We start from the raw sequence: 25,468 nt of genomic DNA on the forward strand, positions 1-25,468 counted from the left end.
TTTTGGCATGGCTGCGTGGGCCCAGCCCCTGTAGGAAAAGTGTGCGGATGATACAAGTTTTGCACATGCGTTTGGTGGCAATTAGTGATCCTTGTAGCTGAGGCAGGAGTAAACAAGCACAGCAGTGGGGTTGTCTGCACTTCTAAGTGATGGCGCTGAGTTGCAGTAGAGCTGCTGGGGAGGTTAGGTGCTGCTGCTCCTGGCCAAAAGAACTTTGGATGTCCGTACTGCCTTCATCCTCACTTCCTAGGCAGCAGGTAAAAGCTGCCCTGTGCATGTTGCCCTCTTTTTGTTGCTAACGAGTGATCGGAGATGATCTCTTTCTCCAGCAGATTTAGCACACTGGAAGCATGGCTACAAGTGCCGTTCCCAGCGAAAACCTCCCCACGTACAAGCTGGTGGTGGTTGGAGACGGTGGCGTGGGGAAGAGCGCTCTCACCATTCAGTTTTTCCAGAAGATTTTTGTGCCAGACTATGACCCAACTATTGAAGACTCCTATCTGAAGCACACAGAAATAGATGGGCAATGGGCAATTCTTGATGGTAAGCAAGCTACTCTCGTTGTTTCTCTTCCTTCTAGCTAAGCATAAGAGCAAATCGACTTCAATGCCTCCCACAGCCTGTTGTGCCCTTGTGTCCATCCTGCTCTCCTGTGAGCTGCCAGGAATTTGAGTGCAAACTGGCCTGTGAGCTGCGGTGCATGGTTTGCAGCTGATCTTCAGCAAAGCTTCTGCTTCCAGTTGCAGTGGTTCCAGTTCTGCACAGAAGTGTTTCTTGAAGTGTTTCTTGCAGGAGGGTGAAAACCTATAGATCATCATAGATAACTGGGGTAGGCTTCTATGAAGCTGAATTATAGCACTGTTGCTAATGATACTTCGTTGTGGTTAGGCTCATCCCCTGGGAAATAACAGTGAGTGGGTAACTGGATGAGGGTTATAACCAGAAAGAACATTTAATCAAAACTGTCATCCACTGACAGTGAAAAATTATAACACCTCTTAACTCCCATCATTCAGGCATGATGTTTTCATATCTAGTTACCTGTTTCATTTAAATACAGGTAGGGTACCAGCCTGGGGAGCTGCTATAACCGATACCTTTCACTTCTTTGAAGAAAAACCACTTTTTTTTAAAAAAAAAACACCTACCCACAAACAAAGAAAAAACCCAAAAAACACCCCCTAAACAAAAACAAAGCCAAAAAACCCAAACCGGCCAACCCCCCAAAAAACAGAACTAAAAAATCTTGATTCTGCAGGTGAGGACAAAGCCCTGTATTACCTAAAGCTACAGCTTAATAGTTTGTGCTGCAAGGGACAGACTAGCCACAGCTATAAGGGGAATCTCGATGTTAAATGTTTGGCTTTATACAATAATTAGTTAGTATTTAAAAGCAAGCAATTATTTTGTGCCTTAATTACCCAAGTGCATCTATGTGGCCACTAACACAACTGAACTAAATTTAACCTCACTTGTGTTGAGTTCCTACCTCTGCCCTCTTGTCATGAAGGCGCTGAAGATCTTTGGTGTCTCTGTGTATGTGCCATTGGTGTGGGCACAGAAAACCAGCGGATTTGCACGGGTGGTGGAATGTGGAGGCTGGTGGGCATTTGCTGTGATGACCATAAGCTTGGTCTGGAAACCTGAGGTCTTAGTTGCACTTGTAAGGATTTATCAGATACAATTTAGTGAGTACAAATGTCCCCAAGGTCCTTAAAGAACAGCCATTACTCAGTATTTAAAAAAACCCAAAGAGCATAATCTTGCCAACGTTTTTTCATTTAAATATGTTAGTGGTTGATAGCTGATATGAGGGAGTATTTGTGAAATTGGTCCCCAAATGTTTCTTCTGTTGTCATCTGCATCAGATATACCTGCTCTCATTTAAGCACCACATAATGTACCTAGGCACCTTTTATTTTTTAAAATGCCAGTGCTGTATGAAAGAAAAACCCAATCTTGCTGTAAGTAAAATCCATTCTTTTTAGTCTAGATTCCAGCCCCCTAAAACGAGCAACCTTTATCTTCGCTAGTGTGCCTTGTGTTCTGATATAACAGTACCAGCTGCTGTGCACATTGGTGTTGGCTGGAACAGCCTGGGTTTATTTGAATTATTTGAAAGTAGAAAAAGCATCTAACACTGAATATTTGGAATTTTTGTTTAGTCAAAAAAACAGAAGACAATCCTGACCTGGGTGTGACTGGGCTATGAGGTTGTTTGCCAACAAGCAGAAACTTAACCTTTTGTTTTAAGGAAAAAACCTTTCTTTTGCCCAGACGGAGTTTAGTGGCTATACTTAGGCTGAACTGAATTTGGCTGTGGCCTTGAATGGCATGTTGGGAATCCCTGACTTTCAGAGTTCATGTGCCTACAGATGCCTTGCAGCCACAGAAGTGAAACTGCAGCTTCTCCTTCTCTTTCCTACCGCCTGAGAATTTGAACCATCAGAATTTTGGAAGAAAGGCAATATTATTGCTTGGAAAAGCATGTGAGCCTTTACCATTTGCCCAGTAGAAACATGGCATAAAGACTGACTAGCACATGTGTTTTCTGCCACAGTTTTCTGTCACAGGCTTTGGATTTAGGCCATTCTCAGAGGTCACCATATACTTGGACAGCTGCTCTTGTGGTTGCACGTGGTGACATGAATCATTTGTGGTATAAAATTAGGGACAAACATGATTGGAAGGGTAAAGATGCATCATGATAAATTACTAGACTTTCCAGTTGTCCTTTATGATCAAATCCTTTACAAGCTGATGTTTCATGCAGGGCTTGGTGGGAAGAAGCTGACCACCCCCAAAATAGGAACTAGTTTTAGAAGATGAGACTACCAAGTGAGGATATAGCATGAAGAGCCTTATAAGTTTCTAAGTTTGCAGAAATATTTATTAAAAAAAAAAAAAGCCAAATACATTGGCATCCAACAACTTAATTAAAATTAAAAAAAAAAAAAAAAAAAAGAAAACACAGCCCACCCTCTTCCAGGCTGTTGCCTGAGCAGTTCTGTACAAAGCGTCTCTAGCATTTGGTATCTGCACCAGCATTATGTTGTAAAAAAACCCTTGTGCTAGCCAGCTTGCATAAAACATTTGGCTTCCCTCCATGAAGACCTCCACCCACATTCATTCAATGGCACTAACTGGCAGTGCGATGAAATGTTTAACTTGCATTTTTCTCCTTTGCTGAAATCTCTCACTGAAAGTAGACTTAAATGGAACAGGCTTTTATTTCACGTTTTAGACCTTGGAGCCAAACCTACATTCAAACTCTTCTTTTGCATATTTGCTCTCTGGCTTGGGCATGTCTCTGTGTCTATTTTCTCATCAAAGAATAGTCTATGATAGTTCCCTGCCACCCAGAAGAATGTGGGACCTGTGTCTGGTGTGTTCAAGTCCAACACTACACAAAAATACTTCATTGTTGGCCTAACACCAGCTTTATAAGACTATCGATGCAATGTTTGGAGGACAAGAGTGGAACAGGGCACTTAACCTGAATAAGGGATGCACAGGCAATTTGTGACCAGCCCATGTTTTCAGTTGCTGCCACCCCAATGAGGCTTCATGATCAGCCTCCAATTTTCTCTGCATATGTTATCTTCATTTATTCCCTGCTGTTCATCTTGAAATCAGCATGGTGATGTGCTTGGTTAAATGCATTCACACGCAGGTGCTGTATAGACACGTCAGGTCAGAATTAAGTGGGGGGCCAGGGTTAATTGGCTTTGATTAACTGTTGCTCCAATTGAGTTGCTGTCATTAATTTTGTATGCTCCTGGCTGCAAAATGCCAGTCTGGAATTACTAATCTGGGCATGAAGCCAAAAGTGCAATACCTTAATGTGGCAAAAAATTGCCATTGGTTCAAAGTTCCTTATGGCTCATAAACCACACAGAGATTAAAAGGTGGGGAGGAAGAGGAGAGGAGGAGATGGCCACAAGCATGTGGCTTGGGCATGTTGATGAATCGGGCTAAGCTCTTGTCACCTGTCAGTAGGGCTGTGCCAGTTGGTACCAGCAAAGCAAGGAGGTTTGCCTGTGTGTTGGGCGAAAAGGGGCTGTGGTCTTCCTCCTTTTCCCTTTCTTTCCCCTGGTATGATAGACTCTCCCTGCCTAGGAGTTGTCTTCCTACTCCTGAGCTTCAGTTTTCCATTTTATTTCTCCTCTGCCCAAGTTCCCCTCTCAGCCCCTGGGTGCCCTTGTGTTGGGCAAGACCGGCACAGCCCTGGTGTGTGCCCCTGTGGAGTAACAGCAGGCACCGTGCCTTCCCCTGGGCTCCCTCTCTGCCCTTCCCACCCGTGTCTCCCATGCATCCTTAGTGCTGAGGGGTTTTGCAGTTAGTCATCCCAGGACAGGCTGTCTGCTTTTCTCCTCAGGAAGCTTGGGAACAATTCAACCAGGAGGCCAGAGGGAGACCAAAGGTCACTGCAGACTTGCAGGCAGAAGGGTTGGTTTGCAGCTCATTTTTTTACTGTTATTATTCTTATTATTTAAAATTTGGGAACTGTCATTGAAAGAATTAAAATTCAAATTAAGTTTTTGCGTTCATTCTTTTATTTGTGTGTACAGTATTTCCCCTCCCTTAATTGCTGGGATTTTGCAATCTTGAAAGAGGTTGTGTGGTTTGTTTTTTTGTCTTGGGTTGTGGGGATTATTATCCTGCCAGGAAAATTTTGATGTTGCAACATGGAAAACACAAGGCTTTGAATACTTGCCCTTTGTTAGAGAAAGAGCTCCTTTAAGGGCTCGCATCTTTATTCTGTTTATTGATGTGACAGCCTTTCTTCTGAAAGCCCCTCTTTTCTTTTTCTTAAAGAAAGGGCAAGAATTCAAGTACTCGGGTTTTCCATGTTATAACATCTGTGTATTTAGTTAGGGCACAGAAGAAGGGCTCATAAAAGCCCCAGTGTTTTCCCATCATGTGTTTTTCCCTGAGGAAAGCTCTCATGCTGGGATTAGTGTGGCTGTATCTGAGAAGGAGCAGAAGCATCAGAATGACCAAGCTGAAGCATCTACCTCGCTTTGCACACAGCGTGGGCACCTCATACCTCTTCAGGGTGACTTGGGGTATGGGAATAGAGAACATGAGCCATGGCCACTGTTGTCTGCTCAGCCTCTAACATACTAACTCATCAGGTGAAGCCAATGGCTGGGGGGGGTGCCCTCTCCCACTGCGCTGCCGATGGAAGGAAGACAAAGATGTGGGGATGGCTTTTCTCAGCCTGAGACTTTTTAGTTTGACTTGTCAATTCAAGTTAAGTTTTCCCTTGAGCTCAGCTACCAAGCTGCAGGGCAGCTGGGGATGGACTTTCTCTCTGGCCCCACCTTTTGAGGCAGAGCTGCCGTGCCAAAAGAAAAGCAAGACTTGGAGATAGAAGTACAGTGAGGAATCCAGCTGTGTAACCTGTGGCCCCCTGACAGTGCCACGTTCCCAGTTCTGCTCTTTGCTCCAGGGACTTTTCCTTTACTTCATATTAAGAACTAAAACAAGCAGAAAATGCCTGGAGTCGGATGCCTTTGCACTGCTCCTCTCCCTGGCACTGTGACCCCAGGTTCCTATCTGCCTGCTGACCCGTCCGGCCCCTTAAAGGCTTGCATGTGTCTTGGGCTTATGTAGCCAAAGGGATTTCACTGGACACTGCTTGCAAAAATCAAGTCGTACACATGGCGCTTGCCTTTGCAAGCGTGAGATCAAGGTAGGCACAAACAACTGCGTCCTGTCCCTGAGCTTCCTGGTGTACAGCCACTCTTCTGGATGCTGGAAAGCACGGAGCCCCGAGAGCCACACTGGGCTGCTCTCAGGACTGGCTGCAGCCATGTGCAGTTGCTGCTTGGAACAGGGTGCTGGTGTCTGATTTGGACAGTGAAACCCAAGGGCTAAAGGATAGAAAATGGGTTTAACCTGCCTGTCTGGCCATCTTTGGCCCCTTCAGTGCCGTGGACAGTGGAGAAACTCAATCTGGAGTTGATCTATACAGCTACTTGTCCAGCAATGTAAAGATAAAGACGTAGGAGGAAATTTTGTGTAGGTACAAAAAGAGAAGAGGAACTCACCTGCACAACCAGATCTGAGATCCCCAAAGGCTGTGTTTGAATCTGAACTGAATCCAGCCTAGGCTCTAGAAAAAGCAATGCTGTGACTTAGCTTTCATAGTATGTCTCTGCCCTTGGCTTAGATTTGCATGCCTGTGTCTCTGCATGAGCACTCAGAGCACTGCTGGTTGCAAAGACATTGCCACATAAAATACCTGGAAGCATCAAGTGCTTCTATTTTGAGCCACAAATTCCTGTGTATTCCTGGGCTCCTGTGTCTGCTCGGAAGAGCACTCTAAGCAGTCACACTCTTGCCTAACCCATCGGGATTCACAGGAAAGTGGTGTGGAGAGCTCTAAGGGGTCAGGATTCAATTAGCAAGTAGTTCATTGCAACAGTTGGGGTCACATCCACTGGAGAGCAGAAAAGGCCAGCTCTTCACTCAGCAACCTCCTACCTGTGAAGCAGGAGACCTCCCTGCTGGGCTCTCACAGCGTAATTGCTTTTAGTTTAGTCTCCAGCTGATTGCGTGATAGCTCTGTAAAATGGCTTTGCCCTCTTTGGATGTCTGTTGCTACATCAGGCATAGTCCTTGTCTTCTCTCTCCTTGATCTTTACCCAAATGCTTTCATTAATGCTCCTCCTTAATGCTTCTTCGGTCAAGTTTGTGGGAACTTCACCAAGTTTGCTGTTGGAAGTCCCTGACCATGTGCTGTGCAGCCTATGAATGTGATTTCAGTTCTTGGAAGAATGAGGTAGGGGAAACCCGCTGTGCTTTGGTCCAGCCTTGTCTCCACATTGGCTTTCATGCGCTGCCAGCGGGGCAACTGCCAGTAAGAGGCAACTGCTGTTTTAAAGTGTACTGAGAAAGAGAGAGCTCACAGTTCTTCTCTGCTCATGATTATTTCCATGTCTTCTGACATCCCATCTGCAGAAATGGGGAATTTTAAAAGAAGGTGAGTGCTGGCTAACATCCTAAACCTCGTCACCCCTTCAGGAAGCCAGTCAAATCACCTTCCCAACGTTTGTTTCTCCTTGCTGCTTTCACATTTCTGTAGGTGAGTCTTCTTGAAGCTTTTATGCCACAAGATTACACCAGCAGCAAAGCTGCTTGCATCTGGCCCTTTTTCAGTGCTGGTGCTTTCCAGGATGTGGTCCCATCCTGCCTACAAAGGATTGGGGTCACACTCTCCTCTCTGATTGTTTACAATGCACGTAGCACAGCAGTTTTAGGATGTGGGGGTCGTCTTTATGAAGAACATACTTAAAGTTAAAACAAGGACTTTCTCTGGCCATCCACATGATGCTTCACTTTGTATGAATAACTCATGTGAGATTAACCTTAACCTTCACTGCTGAATGTCTTTTACTTGCATTTTCAAAGTGCCATTTTAGATGCTGCCTGGACTTGCTCGCCTTTCTACAAATGCTGCAAATGAATTCCCTTTAAATAGCAGCTGCTGACACAGCAGCTCTGCCTGTGTTTAGTGTGATGCCATGGCCAAGATCCAGGCAAGGTAGGAGTGGCAGGAGCACAGCCCCATGCTGTCCCTTTGGGTATCCCTGCAGCCCCCCCGCCTGCCCAGGGCTTATCCCCTGGCTTCTCGCAGGCAGGGCAGAGCTTTGGATGGACAGCAGCTGGGGGTGGGTTGCTGGGTGAAAGAGCAGAGCTGAATGCTCCTCATGTGTTTCATGGGAGGTCTGCAAATGTGCCAGAGCAAGGGGAAGTCCCTAAGCAAATTACCATGCAGGATACGGCACATCCATCTCCACCTTCCTGCCCACGGCTTCTGCTCAGGCACCTGCCCTGTCTCAGGGGGAGGGAGGGCAGGAGAGCCCGGCCCCCTGCGAGAAGCTGTTGTCCCCCCGACAAGTTGGGTATGTGTGCTGGAGAGGGGGAGTGTTTATGCGTGCATGTGTGTGTTGGTTGTCAGCGCTGAGCCCTGCCCTGACATCGGTCCAGCTGGTGCAGGAGTCAGATGAGGGCAGCCCAGCCTCTCCTTACAGGTTGGGTGGGTAATTTCCTTTTCCATCCTAGCCACGCGGTCTTGGCCTTATTCCATGGTAGCAGTTCTGCCCAAGGCATAGAAATTCACCAGCACATGCTGTGTCTTTGGGTTGGTTTTCTATTTTATTTTTTTTACAGTCCTCAAGGATAGCCTGGGTGTCTGTTTGCCAAAACCCTCGTTTCCTAGATTTAGAGGGGAGAAGCAGGAGGAAAGGCTGTGAAGAGACACCTGTGACTTTACAACAAGTTCCAGCTAGCTGGCAAACAAGCTTAAATTTCTGGATCTCTGTAGGAGCCTAGAAGCTCTTTTCACATTAAGGATTCATGGAAATTGACATTTGAGACCAGCTAAGGCAGGTGAACAAATGAGGCTGAAGGCTTTGAAGGACCTGCCATCACCAAGTAAGGTCTCCCAGGTCCGCCAGTGTAGCTGCCTTTTCTCCAAACATAGAGCGAACGTGTGTGAGCTGGTTCGTGGGGTGCACTGTGACATGCAGCATGTCCACCTGCGGCCACCCGTGCTGATTCAGCACGTAACACCGGCAGCAAAGTGGGCTTTATCCTGGCCCCAGCTGGAAACTGGGACAACCTGGGTACTTCCCCCTACAGGGAACATCTTGCTAGGGCTGTGGGCCTGCTCAGACTAGAAAAACCCGTATCAAGCCCTGCTGCTCTGTCAGCAGTACACTCCTGCCACAGTCTCCATCCACTGGTGCCCTGGGCTTTCCCCATCACCTGTGGGCAGCGGATGCTTATGCTGTGGCTGTACCACAGAGGCGGAAACAGTTTTCTCACCCAGCCCAGTTGCCTGGGATGTGAAAAAGTTCCCAGTCATCATGAAGGTCCCTCATTTGCCTCAAGGGCAAAACGATGCATTAGGACTATTACTTCTGAGCAGCTGATGCACTTTAAGCTCACACTGCATTTGTACTGGCACAGCCTAAACTGATGAAGTCCTTTTGTACCTTCCTCCTGCCAGTCAAAATCCTGGCAGTGTACAAAGCTGGGGCCCACGAATTGGTATTGATGTGTACATCAGTATGTGGTGTTTACCCAGAAGACTGGTGTAGCTTGCTTCAGATGTGGTCAGTGATGTAGCTGATGGGACACCCTGTGTGGAGAACCAGTGAGTTATGGTTACATTTGCGAGTTTAACCTAGTAAGCAGCAGCATCTGGGTTGCTGCCACAACTGTGGTGTTTTAGGGGATTTAAGCATAGGTGTAGGCATTGTCAATGTACAGAAACACAATTGCTATATAGGATATGCAAGTCACTTAAAGCTTTTCTACCTGTTTTAATTAGTTTCTCAATATCACACACTACAGGACTAAATATTTAAGGGGAGCTCCTCAAGGCTTTACCATCTTACTCTGAAAGCATGTAATTTTGTAGAAATAATACCCAGGTACTGAGAAAAGGAAAACACTTGTAGCTATTACTCTGGGTTGTCTCCCAGCTCTGCTTCACCATGCAGTTTGTAATTGTCCCTGATGTTTAAACTGGTGTTTACTTACTCTTCCAGTCTTAGGGTTTTACATGCAAAGAACAGAGAGAGCTGGGAGAGGGAAAAAACGGACGGCTGGGAAATACTTTGAGCCATATCTTGCCAGAGGAGCAGCTCCCCAGGTTCGGTGGTCAGCACTTGGTACTGGAAAAGGAAAGTAAAACCCACGTAGTTGTCTTCCCCTCTATCCGCTTCCAGAACAGGCACACGGTGATGAGTGGGCTCTGGGAGCATTTTTTGTTTTGTAGCAAGAAACCACCTTGTCCATCTTTGTCAAATCTTGCAGCCTTTGAGAGCACCAAGCCCAGTGGAGGCAGAAGGGCCATGCAGGACACACAGTGGTGACAGCAGGTCCTCACAGTAACTGAAAACCTTCCTCTCTTCTGTCCTAGTGCTGGATACTGCGGGCCAAGAGGAGTTCAGCGCAATGCGGGAGCAGTACATGAGGACCGGAGATGGTTTTCTTATAGTCTACTCAGTGACAGACAAGGCTAGCTTCGAGCACGTGGACCGGTTCCACCAGCTGATCCTCAGAGTCAAGGACAGGTGGGTTCCATGGAGCTGGGCACTGCCTGACGCCGCTCCTGCCAGCCACTCTGGAGACCATGCCGTGGGGGCGGTGGCATGTCTCACCCTGCCTTTTGCCTCCTGGGTGTCCTGGAGCAAATCCTTGCATGTGGGTTTGTGGATCTACGTACAAGGAATAAGAAGTATTTTTCCCTTTCTGATAAGCTTGTAGTGCTTTCAATGTAGAAAAGTTCAGCAGTGTTACGATGGAGGTGCAAATGGGTCTGGAAGGGAGAAGCTCCTGCCGGAACGGTCTGGCAGAGCGGCGTGAGCCCGCCAGGTCAGGCACCTTTGCAGGTAACCGGTTTGGCTCTGGAGAGCGAGGAAGGATGCTCCGTGCACAGTGCAGGCACTTTGGGAACACCATCAGGGAGTCAGCCAGTATTCAGCCCTAATCATTTTGTGTGTCCTGGCAGCATCCTCCTTTTCCTGGCTTCAGTTTGTGCCAAACAAACCTTAGAAGGTCCTTCATGATTTGGGACCCTGAACAAGTGTCTTGAAGGGGGGAAAGCACCTCGTGTTTGAAGGAACTGTGTTTCTTACAAGGGTTGTAACGCAGTTAATGCGCCGTGCTCTGCAGCAGCTATTTTCAGTGAATAAAAAGATCTCTCCATGACTGGGGAGAAAGCAAGAGAGGTCACCTGCTCCCCTCCCTGTGCGTGCGTGGGAGAAGGTAGCGCCGAGAGTTTGATCGTGGCAAGCAAATGGGTCCTGGCAGAGCGAGGGGAAGCTGCCAGTTATCTGCGAGATAACTCCCTCTTCCCATCCCTGTTAGAGAGGCGATGAATCTGTCCTCACTGGGTGGGGTGTGAATTAAGCCCTTATATATCTGCAGCTTTGAAACACTTAGTTTTTCCATTCATAATGACTTTTAATTATGGAAGTCATCAAGAAAAGCCACCAGAGGGTTCGGGCCTCATTGCTGGCTTCCTTTTGCAGCTCTGAATAACTTCCCCACAGGAAGGGTGGGCTCGTATCATGTGAGGTTCACAGCTGACAGCTCTTCCAGTAAAGCATCCAAAGCGGAGCCCACAAGAGTGAAAAGTAAAGGAAAACCCACCCTTTGATTTCATCTAAATGAAGAAAAAAGTCAGTCACTCAGTCTGCCTCCCAGATCAGGACAGACTTTTTCTTCACTGCTAGTTCAGCTTGGGGCAAAGTAAATCTGTTTCTGAAAGCTGAAGAAGGTGGGACAGCATCTCCTGTAACCTGCCCCAAACCAGCGCCGGTTTTATCTAATTTAACTTTGTGAAAATAAGATGCAGTGTTCATTGTTTTGCTCTGGACTGAAACTTTCCCCGCTCTGCACGCCGTGTGAACGCTGCAGCCGGCGTGTGAGAAGCAGGAAGTGAAACGGGCCGGCCGGGGACTTGTTTTTGTCTCCCTGCTCAAAGCCACCTAAACGCTGCGCACGGGGAGCCTCACGCTTCACCCAGAACCTGAGCTCGTTCAGAAAATCACGGTGGTAGGAGCAATGTGAGTGAAGAAACCGGCCGGCCAGACCCACAGGTAGCTGGGAGCAGAGCATCGCTCTGGCGTCCAAGATAACAGTCAGTTTTAGCAATTTAAAACCCAAAGGAATTGCAGGCTGCCACATTAGCATAGCTGTTCAAAGCCTTCCTCCTGTTTCTTGCCATAACCTTCATTACAGTAAAACTTACAACTATAGTAGCTTTGTCCAACTAGCAATCGTACAGCTTACAACAGGGAACAAAGTCCCCATAGAGTTTTATGCCTGGTGTAAACAAGGCAAATGAGATACCGTCCAAATGTAATCCCTTTCTTATCAGTCTGCTGCAAGCCAAAAGGGAATCAAATAATCCAGACAAGCAAGTGTTTTGCTCCAGAATGATCAGAGTCAAGATATATCGATGCTCAGGTATTAAAATTATATCAAAGCCACGTTACCAGAACAAATAACTGTAAGACTCATTTAAAATGCAGAGTGCAGTACGGTATTTTTCCAGCCAGAGCAGTGGGGCAGCATGCCAGAAAGAAGATGGAGCCCTTATCATCTTGATGAAAAATGACACAGAAATGCTGTCTGAAAATCCAGAGTTACTCGGGGAAGTGTTTTATGCAGAAATGAGTATGGCCAGCTGCTCTTTATCCCAATAAAATTAGCTGTGTTACAGCAGAGCACTGGAATCATTTTAGGAGGGTTTAAAGTTAAATATAAGAAAATAATATTGCAGTAACTGTCAGTTATCAGAAGGGACCTACTCCCTCCTAGCAGTGGGTAAAGACCCTGCAGCATGACTTTGCTCTCTGTGTCATGCAGCTGGAGGAGATGCTCCATATGGGGGCAGGGTGGGCAGCAGCTGCGCTGCCAGGACCTCCCGTGGCATGAGCTGCCTTGGCTCTGGTTAATCACTGGAGCTACGGGGGTTTCTGCCAGGGGAGAGCCTGACCCACTTGCCTCATCAGGAGTGCCTTGCACTGGACGTGCTGTGGATAGATGGGTCTCTTCTCAGGTGGTGACTGAAGGCAGCCATGTGCTTGGTAAAGTTAGAGAAATACTGAGCAGTATAACAGAGGTCGATGGTTTTGGTACAAAAGGATGGTTGTTCATCAGCTTTTCACTCTGGGATTAGAAGCAGAAGATGGTAGGTAATAGCATCTGGAAGCTTACCGAGACTCCTTGGCTCCATCCAGCCTCCTTCCAGCTACCACTGTCAGTCTTTTAGCTTGTCTTGGGGTAACAGCTGATGGCCATCTTTGCTCCCAGTCATTGTCTCCTCCTTTTGATGCCCCTCTAAGCACCAGCTCCCAGAGTCCATCTGTTCTTCCCCCACGGTTGCTCTCGGTGGATGACTAGGACATGAACTGACGCCAGTTACTCTACCACACCTTGTTGCCTTGCAGTGACGAGCAGTTGCCAAGATACGCAGTTACTGAGATGCCTTAACTGTTACAAAAGAGTCCCAGTCTCCTGTTCAAGATCAAATTCTATGTCTCAGTTAATTTCCTGACTAATTCTTTAGTTCTTTCTTCACCTAGTTGGATCTTCAGGCTTAGCTATTGTCAGGCATTGCAAATATGATAACACTAAGTCCTTGAACTGCCTGCAAGTAAGAATTAATATGTGTATGCATGCAATTTGTCAAGTAAATTTTTACAATATGATGAAGGTATGTGTAGCACAGTCTGGGGGCTGATGTGTGTACATTTGGTCTTTCTGCTTCTTTACATGTACGTGCTACATCCGTAGCTGAGAATGTTAGATGTCAGCATCAGAAAGTGAAACTTATGCTCAGCATTTTTTATTGTAGTCTGCTAATAATTGGGTGGTGGTTTTGATTTTTTCCAGAGAGTCCTTTCCAATGATTTTGGTGGCAAACAAAGTTGATCTAATGCATTTACGGAAAATTACAAGAGAACAGGGAAGAGAAATGGCAACAAAACATAATGTAAGTTTGCGGGATTGTTTAATCGGCTGTTGTGAGTCCCATTACAGGCATTTAGAATTGAATTCTCTGCTCATTTGGAGCTGAATTAAAGCATTTCTTTTACAACTGAACATTTGCAATTACATTTTTGCCAACTACAAAGTAGTAGCTATGCAGTTTCCTTTCAGTAGGGCCACTTCACTGTTGAAACCAGAACCTCTGCTGTGCCCCAAGCTGCAGCAAAGCTGTGGCATCATGAAGCCACCTGCACAAGGTGTCTGCAAGTGGCGAGAAATGTGAAATGTTCACAGTGAGGGAAGAAAGTGCACTATCCTGCAGTGAAAAGGTGGAGTCAGGCATCTGGAAGTATACCTGGGTATCTGTAGGAAGTGAGCTTTTTAAAGATAATGAAGTTACAGGGTGGTTAAGCCTATATGAATCTGGCCCACCATCTTAGCTCTGCATTATTCCAGCCGTAGTTTAGCCTGAGAAATTGGTCTTGGATGGGTGTAGATCACATGCCACTGCACTAATCCCCTCTGAAACCAGCAGTCTGGAATACCCAGAGGGGAGACGACAACTCCTCTAGGAGGAACTGAATGGAAAGGTAAATGGAAAGGCCTAACACCTCTTGGCAACTTGCAGTGCCTAAATGGCAAGCTGCGTGGTGTGTCTGAACAAGCCACAATGGGCATTGGCAGGGCCCGTTCGCTGCCTCCCCTCCCCAAGGAAGCTCTTTCCTGTAGGAGCCAGGACACCGAAACAGCAGCACAACCTGTATGCGCACACTTTGCAAAAGGCCGTGTATGAACATACCTGATCAGAGGCAGTTCTATAAATCTGCCAGCGTCCTGGACAAGCAGTCTAGAGGGCCCCATCTGGCTGTCAGACTTTGAAGGAGAAGATCATTTTACACTGAAGGGGAATTGTAGTCATGGAATATTCATGCAGTAGTCCTAACAAAATGTGGCAAGCAAGAATTTTTGGCAAGTGCTCGTCTTTCCACAACCTTCGGCTATTTTCATGTCTGCAAGCACAACTATGGGGGAGAGAACATCTGATGACATGAAGCCTATGATTGTTCTTCCCCAAACCCGGAGCTCTGATAGCAGCTGGTTTGCCTGGTGCTTATTTTGGACCTTTTTTAAGTGCTCGTCGGTTTTGCTGTGAACGTGAAAGTGTTGATAGCAGTGTCACAACAACACTTTGTTTACCTGTATTTCCCTGGTCTCTTAGGCACCTGATTTCTCCAGCTTTTGGGGCTTTTCATTTTGAAACTGGTTTGCTACCAGCATGTAGGCTCTTACTAATCTCTTTTGCATTGCACTTCTCCAGATTCCCTACATAGAGACTAGTGCCAAGGACCCACCATTGAATGTTGACAAGGCTTTCCATGATCTCGTGAGGGTAATAAGGTAAGCTGCAAACTCATCACTTGCTCACTGCCCGTGGATGGGATGTGCAGGAGTCCTGGCCTGGAGAGCCAGGAGCCAGCTTTTTGGGAGCAAGGGCCAAGTGGTTTGGTTGAGGGTTTCTGGGGTTTATTAAATTTTCTTGTCCTGTATCTGCACAAAGACATGACTAGCACTTAGTTACCCTTGCAGGACATCAGCGCTAGGCAGGTTGAGTACTAACTGTGGCCACAATGGATATATTATTCAATGAACAGTGCAAAGCCTACTGTAATGATTGGCTTTAACAGGCGGGCAGTAAGCTCTGGACCAGTAATTTGGGTTTTCGTAGCTTTCTACTCTCAGGGTCTCGCGTTGCTAAAGGTTAAAAAGGACTGGCAAAAAATTCTACAAAATTCTAATGTTGTAGGTGACTGCTAACATTTTCTGCTCACCAAATGGAAAAAATTAAGCCGCTTTGTATGAAAAACGGCATGACCTAATGGCTAAGCCACAGGTTTCCTCCTCAAGACTGCAGAGGTTTGTTCCTAGTTTTGGCATGAGTCGCCTTTGCTCGCTTTGGCAAACGCCTGCTCTCCGGGCGAACCCCTGCTCCAGCTGCCAGCAGGGAGGGACTGCCTTCCAAAATCCCAGCTGCCCTGCAGGAAAAGAGCTGCACGCACATCTCGGCGTCTTTGCTGATAACCTCAGATCTCTCTAAGATTTGTTTTTCTGGCACCACTTGTCTGCCAGATTTTTCTGGGCCCTTATTTTTCGTGTTTTGGGAGGGTGCTGAGCTGAAATCATGCTCCTCCCCACCGTGCAGTCAGTGTGCCTCGCTCGGCAATTAAACCATGAAGCATTTATTCACAGCGTATCTGTACTTGCGAATCTTAGCGCAGCCTTGACTCAGTCTCCATCAAAAGCAGATGGTACTGCCCACTCTTCCCACATGTCTCAAAAGCAGGGGGCAGAAAGTCTTTGGAGAACTACAGAGCTGAGTTGGAAATGTCCCAGGCTATTTCCCAACTGTTCTGTAACTCAGCATTAGCTAGCTAGATAGTGCTGCTGTGTTACAGTGAGCCCTTACCCCCATCTATTCTGCTGGGGGGGGGGGGGGGAAGAAACATAGCCAAAATAAGATGGTGAGGCAGTGTTTGCTTTCTCTACTTAATGCAAGTAAAGACAGGCTGGAAGGAGCATTGTAAGGAGGCATCACTGAATTCAAGCCCTGAAAATGCACTCCATAACCTCAAAAATAGGTGATGCACCTCAGTTCCCTGAGTAGTCATTGCAAAAGTCATTGCCAGCCAGGTGAAACCCTCCGTAGCACTGAGGGTACCAGAGGTGTTTGCAAGAGCTGGAACTTGGGTTACATCAAAGAGCAGAGAGATGCTGTGTGATCTAGCCGGTCATTTGCTGCAAAGCAGCTTAGCGTGGCCTTTGGACATAGCAAACTGTCCACAGCCGTAGGATGGCATCACCCACCGAGTACTGCTTTTCTTTTTTTAAGTGAGCTTTTCCAAATAACATGTACATTTACAGCTCCCTAATAGCTGTGTCATTCCTGGAGGGCTTTACAAACGCAGAGGCTCTCAGCCCGTGAGAGTTTGCAAGCTGAGGATGCTTGTTCGGGGTTGGCAGTGTTTGTGCTCCTTGCACTTGGCCGATTCCCAGTTTATTTAGCTTCATGTAAGAAACTTGTCTGGAAGTAATCCAGAAAGGAGTGGGGTGATTGAGTCTGCCTCACAGATCTTTTAAATTTCCTGATACCCCTTTTATGCTGCAGCGGTACATACACAAGGACTGTCACAGCAGAGATCTTGAGCAGGCGTGGGACGTGGTTTTCTGGATCTCTAAAACAGTTCCAGAACACTGTGAACAGCTTGCAGCCACTTAGTGGTTATCCAAATTAACTTTAAAGTATTCTTTTACTTCAGCTTTCTAGTTTTGAGCTTTAAAGTTCTATGTTTTTCATTCTTCCAGCTTTCATACTTGCTGAAAAAAGCCCTTTATTAGTCAAAGCTGAGTTTTTCAGGTGGTTGCAAGCATTTGGGAGCTGAGGCTGTAGGAAAAACATCAGCTAAAGCCATAGTGATTTGCCTCCCAGCTATGTCTCATCTTGGTCTGGATAACTTGGTCTAAACACTTAGTTTAGTGCCCAGCATATGGCATAGCAAAGAGGCTGGTTTTGAACTATTCAAACTCTCAGGTTGGTTATTTAGACACTGTTTGAATCTATGGAAGCTGCTGGTGCTTGTATGGTTTATTTTGCAATGAAATCTAAGTCTATGGGCTGCCTGTTGGGTGCTTGAACTGCAAAGCTGCATTCTGTTCAATTTGCGCTGTGGGGCTAGCTGAGTGGCTGCTGCAAACAGGTACAGTTGCAAACAGGCATTTGGGCAACGCCTCGTCTTATGAAAAGGGAGAAGCCCTCAACAGAACATCACAGAGGTGGCTCACAATCCTGACCGATGGGCGCCGCCACGGCGCGGTGCAGGGGTGCTCGCAGCCGCGTGTTTCTGGTGGCTGTGACTTCAGACAGCCAGGGATATCTTTCTGGGGTTGGCTCGCTCCCTGTGCTCTGGTGCTCTTCACCACTTCCAAGGGAGGCCCAGAGACCCAGCAGCAGCAGACTCTGTTTTTTCATTATGGCTTTTTAGCCCCCCTCCGCAACCAAGTCCACAGCAGTGCAGCAGGCTAAGGGCAATGCTGAGTGAAAGCAGACCTTTCCAGGAGGGTTTATTTCTCTCTGCACTCTGTCTCTCTTTCATTCTCTTTCCTAATGAGCATTAGCAGCAGTGTGATGGATGATGTTGCATTGCTTAGAGCATCCCTGTTTCCCAGCACAGCCCCCTGGCAGGGAAGGAGGCAGCGGTTCACCCAGGGCAACTGGAGGCATAGTGCCCTGCCAGGACGTACATCCCTGCTGTTAGTCTTAATGTTTGCTTATGGCTTGCTTTCTTCCTTAAAAATGCAGGTGTGTGTCTCGTTAGCTGTGTGGCCTGAAAAGCCACGTGGTGGTGGAAGGGTATGCGGAGATACATATGCAAATACACATGTGCATGCCACGATGCCGTTCTGCTGGTGCCCAGGGCTCTGGATGCTGAGGTCCGACCTGACCTTGTTTTCCTCTCCGTCTCCCAAAACAGGCAGCAGATCCCAGAGAAAAGCCAGAAGAAGAAGAAGAAGACCAAATGGCGAGGGGACAGAGCCACAGGCTCCCACAAACTCCAGTGCGTGATTTTGTGATGGGACTGCCTGGGAGTGTCTTGGATGCCTCCCTCCTCCCCACTTGACCCACCGCCAACCCAGGCGAGGAGCAGCAGCGCGAAACCCGCACGGCGATGCCTGCACGGCCCCACTGCCCCCCCAAGCTCCCCATGGCATCTCGGGCTTGGAGGAGGCGGCTCGACGGGGTCCGGACCCCCCTGGAGGGTGGCTTCGTGTCAGGGCCAGCGTGGGAGCCGTGCGAATGGGAGGCGGAAGGGATCAGCAGGACCTCAACTTTCAAACATCCCCAGCACCTTCCAGGGGCCTCCATGATGTTTATTTAAAAAAAAAAAAAAAGGAAAAAAAAAAAAGGGAAGAAGAAAAAAAAAGTGTTGGTTTTATCTGCAAACATATTTCTCCTTGTGACTCGTTTCTGAACAGCCATGAATAGCCCCGCTGTTGGTACAGCCGTCTGTGTATGTGTGGGGGAAGGGAAGGGAAAGGACTTTTCTTTTCTTTCTCCTTTTTTTTTTTTTTTTTTTTTTTTTTTTTTGTCCTCCTCTCTCTTCTCCTTTTTCGTTGTTTGCTCAGCGAGTGTTGGGTTGCAAAGAAACACGGCTGGGGTTAGATGTTTTGCACTGAACTCTCTCTTAGGCGGCAGTGCCAAAACACGACTTCATATGAAAGTGCATAGATTTGGAGGAAGAAAATTAATTCCAGCTGCTCTGGGTGCTCCAGACATTGTGTCAGACTCTGGAGGGCAGCCAGCTCACAGACCATAAACTCCAGCTTAGGAAAGGAGGTTTGGGCTTGGATTATTTTTTTTTTCGTACCCTTTGTCAAGAGGTTTTGTTTCTGGTTTGTAATTTGGGGCATGTCAAAGTTAAGACATTTTGTTAACCTGGAAGTATTTAAATTAAAGTAATTTACAAATGGAAGGGGTATGTCATCTTTAAGTGCGGGAGAGGGGGAGAAAGGAAGTAAAACCTGAACTGAATTTGTTATCTGGGTGTTGAATTTCTCCCTCATAAATGCATGTAAAGTGGTGCGATCTAAATCCCTCTTTATTATTCCTTAACCTTTCCCTTCAAAGCCACTCTTGGATAGATGAATTGTTTTGCTTTTCCCAGGCTCATCTTGCACACGCAAAAAAAATCTGTTCATGGGCTTTGACTCAATGTTTCTTCTTCTTCTCCTCCCTCCTTCGCCGAGAGTTGGTGACTTGAAAGGAAGAGGTGTTTTGAAAATGATTCAAGTGGGATGTGTCTGTTCATAAGCTTACTGTATCTAAAATGTCTCCCTGAAAACAGCAAAAGCTAAGTATCTTGATCGTTATGAAAAGAGAAGGCAAAAAACCTGCAGCCATTGAAGCTGCCATCTGTGGCACCACAGATATGGTTGTGCACATCCTGGAGGGGCCACATTTTCTTTCACACTTTTCCTGGCACTCGGAACTGCAGTGGCAAATTTTTCGTTAAATTAATGGATTGTCACCTGCTGGACTGAAGCCATCGGCTCCATTCGCAGGGTCACCAAACCCCTTTAAAAGTAACGATTTGCTTTTCCTCAGCTTGAATCCTACTCAGATATGCTTTATGGGCATGACTTATAATATTGGCAGAGATGCCCGAGATTTATGTGTCTGAGTGCAGAATATCCTGGTATTGGATACTGAAGATCCATTCAGGATGGTGGATCATCACAGATTTAGTTGTTTATGTTTGTCTTTGCAACCTATTTGCCACTGGATTTCATTTCTTGACTCTTTGCCAGGCCACCTTTTAAAATGGGAGTTGGCTGCTGTTTCAGGTGAGTGAGGCTAATGAAAACATTTTCCTAATTTGTCCAGTCTTTGTTATAGCCAAAAGATGGCAAATGCCTGTGGCTGGCCCAGCAGGCCGTTTATTGTAATGCTGGCTCCAGTGCCTCCCTCCCCTTCTGTGCGATGACAGATGCTGGCGATGGATTAAGGAGGGGGATATTGGAAAGAAGTATCTTTCATGGACTCTTGGGTTGGATGCGGGCCATACGCTTCAGCACAGTTGCAACACCCCGTGTCAACAGGGGTCTGGCTCCAGAACATCGCAGCATTTCTCCCACTATGTCGTTTCCTTGTTGGCTGAACTGTGGTGACCGACGCCATCCGGGTCAAATCCTGGCTTCTGAGACTTGCCACTATCTTCTGGGGGTGAAGAGCTCCCTGTAAGCATCTCGTTTGTTCTGGCTTGAAAGCCTCGAGTAAATCAGAAGGTGCCTGGTATTTGCCACCAGCCCCGTTTGCTGTAATCCCCGTCACCACTTTCCTGCTAGAATCTCCATCTAGCCTGACTGCTGGCTTAGGGTTTTTTAATTATACACAGCTAATGCTGTGGGATCCCACACACAAGAAGATGACGGCATTTTCAGGGAGCCCTGTTAATACCCCCTAGAGCCCTTCCACTTAAAAATAACCTGATTTCTGCTGAAACCCCTCATCCTTATTATTTTTATCTAAACCCTTGGGAATACTTGCCTGAAAACAGCATGCGTGTATCTTGAGTCACATCTGCGGAGTACTCAGCTCTGCGTGTGAGAAATTATCTGCCTTTTCTGAAGCGGCTTAATTGTTTCTTCAGCTTCTTCAGAAGGGGAAAGGAGCAGATTAGCAACGGAATATGGATAGTGGCAAATGGGGAAGGCATGCCCATTCTCTCCTATGTTCATCAACTTGTTTATAGCAAGGAGTGTTTTCCAACAGGGATCGCATCTCTAACGAGTCTGGAACGCTCAAAAGAGTGAGGTATACAAAGCCTGCTGCCATCTAACTCACCTTTTCATATTCAGGGCTGTTAGGAAACCGAGAGCCCCTTCCCTGCTGTACACAGCACCTGGTGACACAGGCTGTAAGACACTGGTTGGCACTTCAGCTCCAGAAAGCACCAGCCCTGCTGGTGGATGCCGTACTTTTTTCTATGGAGCATCCAGTGGGTTAGGGACGTTTTTGCTGTGGTCAGAGACAGTCTGGAGAAGGATCCTGTAAGGGTGTGCTTGGGGTTCATTTTCCAAAGAACTGATGGTCCAAGTGACCTAACATCTTCAGCCGCTGGATAAAAATCTGCATTTGCTTATCTCGGAGCAATCTGGTTCTTCTTCAATTAAATAAGAGTTCAGAAGGTAGAACTGTCTGTAGCCTTACCTTACTTTCAAACAAAATGTAAAGAGGAGTAAAACCTTGCAGATTTACTTGTATTTGGTAACCAGATGGCCTCCTCTATTCATTTTATAAAATAATATTTGTAAAACAACAAAAAAAGTTCTTAAGCCACATAAGTTTCTGCTTTGTAAAGGTATAACCACCTCCCCAGTTTGGGATCTCATCTCAGCTGTACCACTGCCTTCAGGTAAACTGTGTTGCTGTTTCCTCCCTCAGGTGCTTCTGCCTGTAAAGCAGACACTGGCTTGTTTCCTTACTGGCTTTTGAGATGTATGGTATCTGTTGTACAAACAAAATCATCCATCTGTCCATCTACCTTTGTTTCTCATTTAAGGGGGGGGGGGGGGGCTGTGCAGGGGAGAAAGAGAAGGAAAAGCGCCTGGCTGAAATAAATAAATTTTCGTCTGGCATGAGCAGAGGCTCTGCCTGCCAACTCTAGGCAGAGCAAAAGCCTGATAACACCAGAAGTAAACACCCCCCCCACCTGTGCAGGCATGCAGATGGGGTTACCTACGGACCTGCTTGCTTGGCTGTGTCAGCCAAGGCCAGCACTGCCACTGGCAAAGTGCTCAGGGACAGTCTGGGTACGTCTGAGCAAACCTGCTGGGATGGGGGTGCTCAGGAAAACACTCGAGATGGTGAACAAGACAAGCAAGGGCTTATCGAGGGCCTGAAATTGCTTGGTTTGAATCAGATGTTACGTTGCTCTGTTCCTTAACCTGCCATAATTAATTCTGGCTGGCTCTTTAAACCTACAGCTGTACTAGAATTTGTAAACTGGGATAGGCTGAGGGTTTTAGACATACGCAATGTGTCTTGTCTCAAGAGGAAATGAGCATTATTAGGCATGGAGAGGGCGGCATTGTAATACTGGCTCCAACTTTTCCTTTTTTTTTTTTCTTTTTTTTTTTTCTGCTTGTTACCATCCTAAGGCCAAAACAGACTGCCCAGGGCCTTGTTCAGCTCCACTGATTTCAAGTGATGATCACTAAATGTTGCTGAAGTGCTTGGGAAGGAGGCGATCCCCTCAGAGCTCTGCTAAGAGTAGAATATAATGAAGAATACAAAATATAAGAGTGTTTTAAGAGGCACAGATTGTGGACTACTCCAGATGTCAGGGTTCAAATACGTATTTACTAATGAAAGAGAGCTCGAGAGAATTTTGGCATTAGAGAAATAGGCAAGCCCCTGTGACAAATGCCTGCCATCAACCTGTGTACCTGGCATGTGACAGAAAAATTCTGTGTCTGGAAATTCAAGTTCTGTGAGTTGGGGTTCAGTGGCCATTCTGTTCTGCTGCAGGTTGGGCAGAAAGGAGGACCTTCAGTGCACGTATGAAGTGCTGTATCACAGCTGCACATCTCCTAGTAAAAAAGAGATGAAGGATGCTGCAACACAGGCAGTGTTGGCAGTTCTTGGCCACTGTTCCCTGTGCTGGGAGGTCTGCTGCGGTCGCATAGGCTCAATTCTGTGTCTTCCATGTATGTATTTAATGCCACCTGAGATGCCTTGGGGTATCCAAGGCATTTGCCTGGGGGGTTCAGATGTAATACAAGACCTATGGGAGATCTGCGCCCTTCTGGAGCAACAGCTAGCATCCAGGTAAGATGCACATGAGCATCTGAAATGGCTCCAGGTGCACATTTCAGGTAGCTAGTTGGTGGTCTGAGAACCCTTTCCTACTTCCTAGCAGTGGTCTGAGAAAATTCTGTGGATATTTCAAGTATCTCTGGGTATTCTAGCTCTTCTCCAAGGAGATTTCACCTCTTTTTTAGGGTCTCACTGATGCATCGAAACAAAGTCTGAAGCAGAAGTCACCAGTTTTGTGAAATGTATTAATTGCATCTTGCAGACTAAGCAATCTCATCAGTATCACTTGCACAACTGGGCTGTAAATAATTCAACATTTGGCTATTGGGGATTCCATTGATATTATGCAGGCTTTTTCCTTCTTTTTCTCTTGCATGTGAGGGGAATAAATATTTCATAGATGATCTCATGGACAGTTTCTGGGATGACATGGGACTTGGACTTGCTTGCAGCAGAACAGAGCAGGGAGGTGACTCTGCACGTGCTTGATCCCGTGATGGGGAGAGACAAGGAGCAGCAGCACGGAGGTATGTTCTGATTTGGGTTTTTTTCCCCACTGCTGTGGCAAATCACTGCTGCTTCCCTCCAGCTGCCACACGTCACACGTAAGTGGCCAACAGGTCAAGCAGGCCGAGGCTTCCCGAGGCAGAAGAAGCACGCAGGCACTGCCAGAGGGGGCTGGTGGAGGAAGACTCATGCTCAGCACGAGCCCTGCCAGGCTGGTGAGCGCAGGGGTCAGTGCTAACGACTGTGATGGGGATGTCCAGCAGTGCTGAGTGCAGAGTAGAGACAGGCAAAATCCCCTAATCCTGGCAGTTTTGGAACAGCTTTTTGATTTCTTTTGAATTGAGGGCTTCCTTTGCCAATTCCTGGGGAGGGGCAGCAATATTGTGCCAAGCCCAACAGAGCAGCCTGACTTGCTACAAGTGTTACTGCTTCCCTCCTTTCCATCCTTCCTCCCAGGTCTCCCTCCTGCAGACCAGGGCAAGTACAACACAGTCTGAGAGCTCAGACTGGGCATGTGGTCATGTCCAGGAGCCAAAGAGAAGGGGCTCTGACAAAATCCTGGATTTGCTCAGTAAGAGAGCAGGAGCAAGGAGAGGAGGAAGGAGCTTTGTGAATTGGGAGACTGTTCTGCAAAGCCAAATCCTCTGCAAGTCTGGGTAAAACACGTTGTATGGTCCATGATTAGGACAATCTCTGTTGAGAAGTCAGCCCAGCTGAACAAGTCACACGCTGGTCCGCTCAGAGGTGGTTATCATGTGGCGTCTGTGACAGCAGCTCCTCTTGACTGCAGTAGTCAAGCCTAACCAGCCAGAGACCCAGTCGGGTATTTGGCATGCCTCTTTGCATCTCAATAGCCCACGTCCCCTAAAAGCAGGAGCCCTGGCGCTGGGAACCCACTGAAAGGCCTGGGCACATGCTTATGGGGCAGGGGTTTCTTTTCTGCAAGCTCTATAATAAGAGCCGTGTTTCAAACAACAGTCCCCAGGATGCGAGCAGACAAAAAGCAGGAAATTCGAAGTGAAGGCTGATGCGCCGGGCTCTGCTCGCACAATTGTGGAGGTCAAACAAAGCACAATGGTGTGAGCTGGGGACAGGGTGCTGCTCGCCCTCCCCCCGGGAGCTTCCTGCCTTGCCTTGCCCTCATCCCCGTCTCCAAACCTTCCCACAGAGCTGGTCACAGAGCTTCATTCCCACGTTTTTTTGCTCGGCTTGGTGAAGTCTCTTTGTCTCCTCCATCGCCCTTTGGCCAGAAGGGTTAGCTTGCTGATGGGGTGTTTGGGCAGCCTGTGGCAGATGGTGCTTCACGGGGAAGAGGAGGTGCAGCAGGACATGGGGCAAAGCAGTCACACCACCAACATAAAATACTTAAAAGTCAGAGGTGGCACTCTACTAGGTTTTTGTTGGTTTTACTCTAGCACATAACAATTTTTCTGGGAAAATTCACATGATACCTGCTGCTCTAAGAATAGAGAAGTAGCACTAATGATTTTTCATTTTAGTATCTTAAAGCATTCATGAATCAATGCAGGTGCTTTGCAGTAAGGACACTCAGAGGTGGCAGATCTCGTTCTGTAGGCTGCAGAAATGGGAGTGCAGAGATCTGAAGTGTGGAGAAAGAAAGAGGCGAAGTGGGTGAGATGTCTAAACACCTCACACTGCTGGGACTTGTGCTCAATTTGCTTCAAGCTGTGAAACTACAATTAGCATAGACTTAATAGAAGATAAATATTACATGCTAAAAGAAGAGGTCTAAGGCCAGCTATCTTGACAGGTTCAGACCCTGATAAAAACTGTAAGTACCTACTAGTTATAGGCTGCTCCCAGAAGTGGCTTATTTCCCGGTATTTTCAATTACATTTTTTTCCTAAATAATTCATCTCCTTCCTAATTTGGGATTCAACTTACCACATCATAGAGATAAAACAAAAATGGAAAAGGTCACAAGCTGTACTTCATTTAGGGAAAAAAAAATTACTTTTCAAGAAATACCTTTGGACTTATTTACATGACTGCTTTTGTTTTCCTTACAGAACAAAAGCTTGGAACCAGCTTGTTCCATGGAGTCCCCAG

At 46.9% G+C, this 25,468-nt stretch overlaps 1 protein-coding gene across 10 annotated transcripts in view; it reads left to right on the forward strand.

The window, feature by feature from the left end:
* The window catches only part of MRAS (muscle RAS oncogene homolog), a 41,401-nt gene extending 22,355 nt beyond the window's left edge, over positions 1-19,046 (forward strand). For 6 of the 10 annotated variants that reach the window (XM_056348846.1, XM_056348843.1, XM_056348845.1 and 3 more), the window contains 5 exons: positions 330-543; positions 9,941-10,094; positions 13,426-13,525; positions 14,840-14,919; positions 18,048-19,046. In XM_056348846.1, coding sequence (XP_056204821.1) covers positions 351-543; positions 9,941-10,094; positions 13,426-13,525; positions 14,840-14,919; positions 18,048-18,147 — 627 coding nt within the window. In that variant the 5' untranslated portion in view covers positions 330-350 and the 3' untranslated portion in view covers positions 18,148-19,046. The remainder of the gene's footprint in view (positions 1-329; positions 544-9,940; positions 10,095-13,425; positions 13,526-14,839; positions 14,920-18,047) is intronic. The other 4 variants (XM_056348847.1, XM_056348849.1, XM_056348839.1 and 1 more) reach the window with 1 other exon arrangement.
* The last annotated feature ends 6,422 nt before the right edge of the window (positions 19,047-25,468 follow it).

The sequence above is a fragment of the Falco biarmicus genome, chromosome 8 (genome assembly GCF_023638135.1).
Source record: "Falco biarmicus isolate bFalBia1 chromosome 8, bFalBia1.pri, whole genome shotgun sequence".
NCBI classification, from domain to species: Eukaryota; Metazoa; Chordata; class Aves; order Falconiformes; family Falconidae; genus Falco; species Falco biarmicus.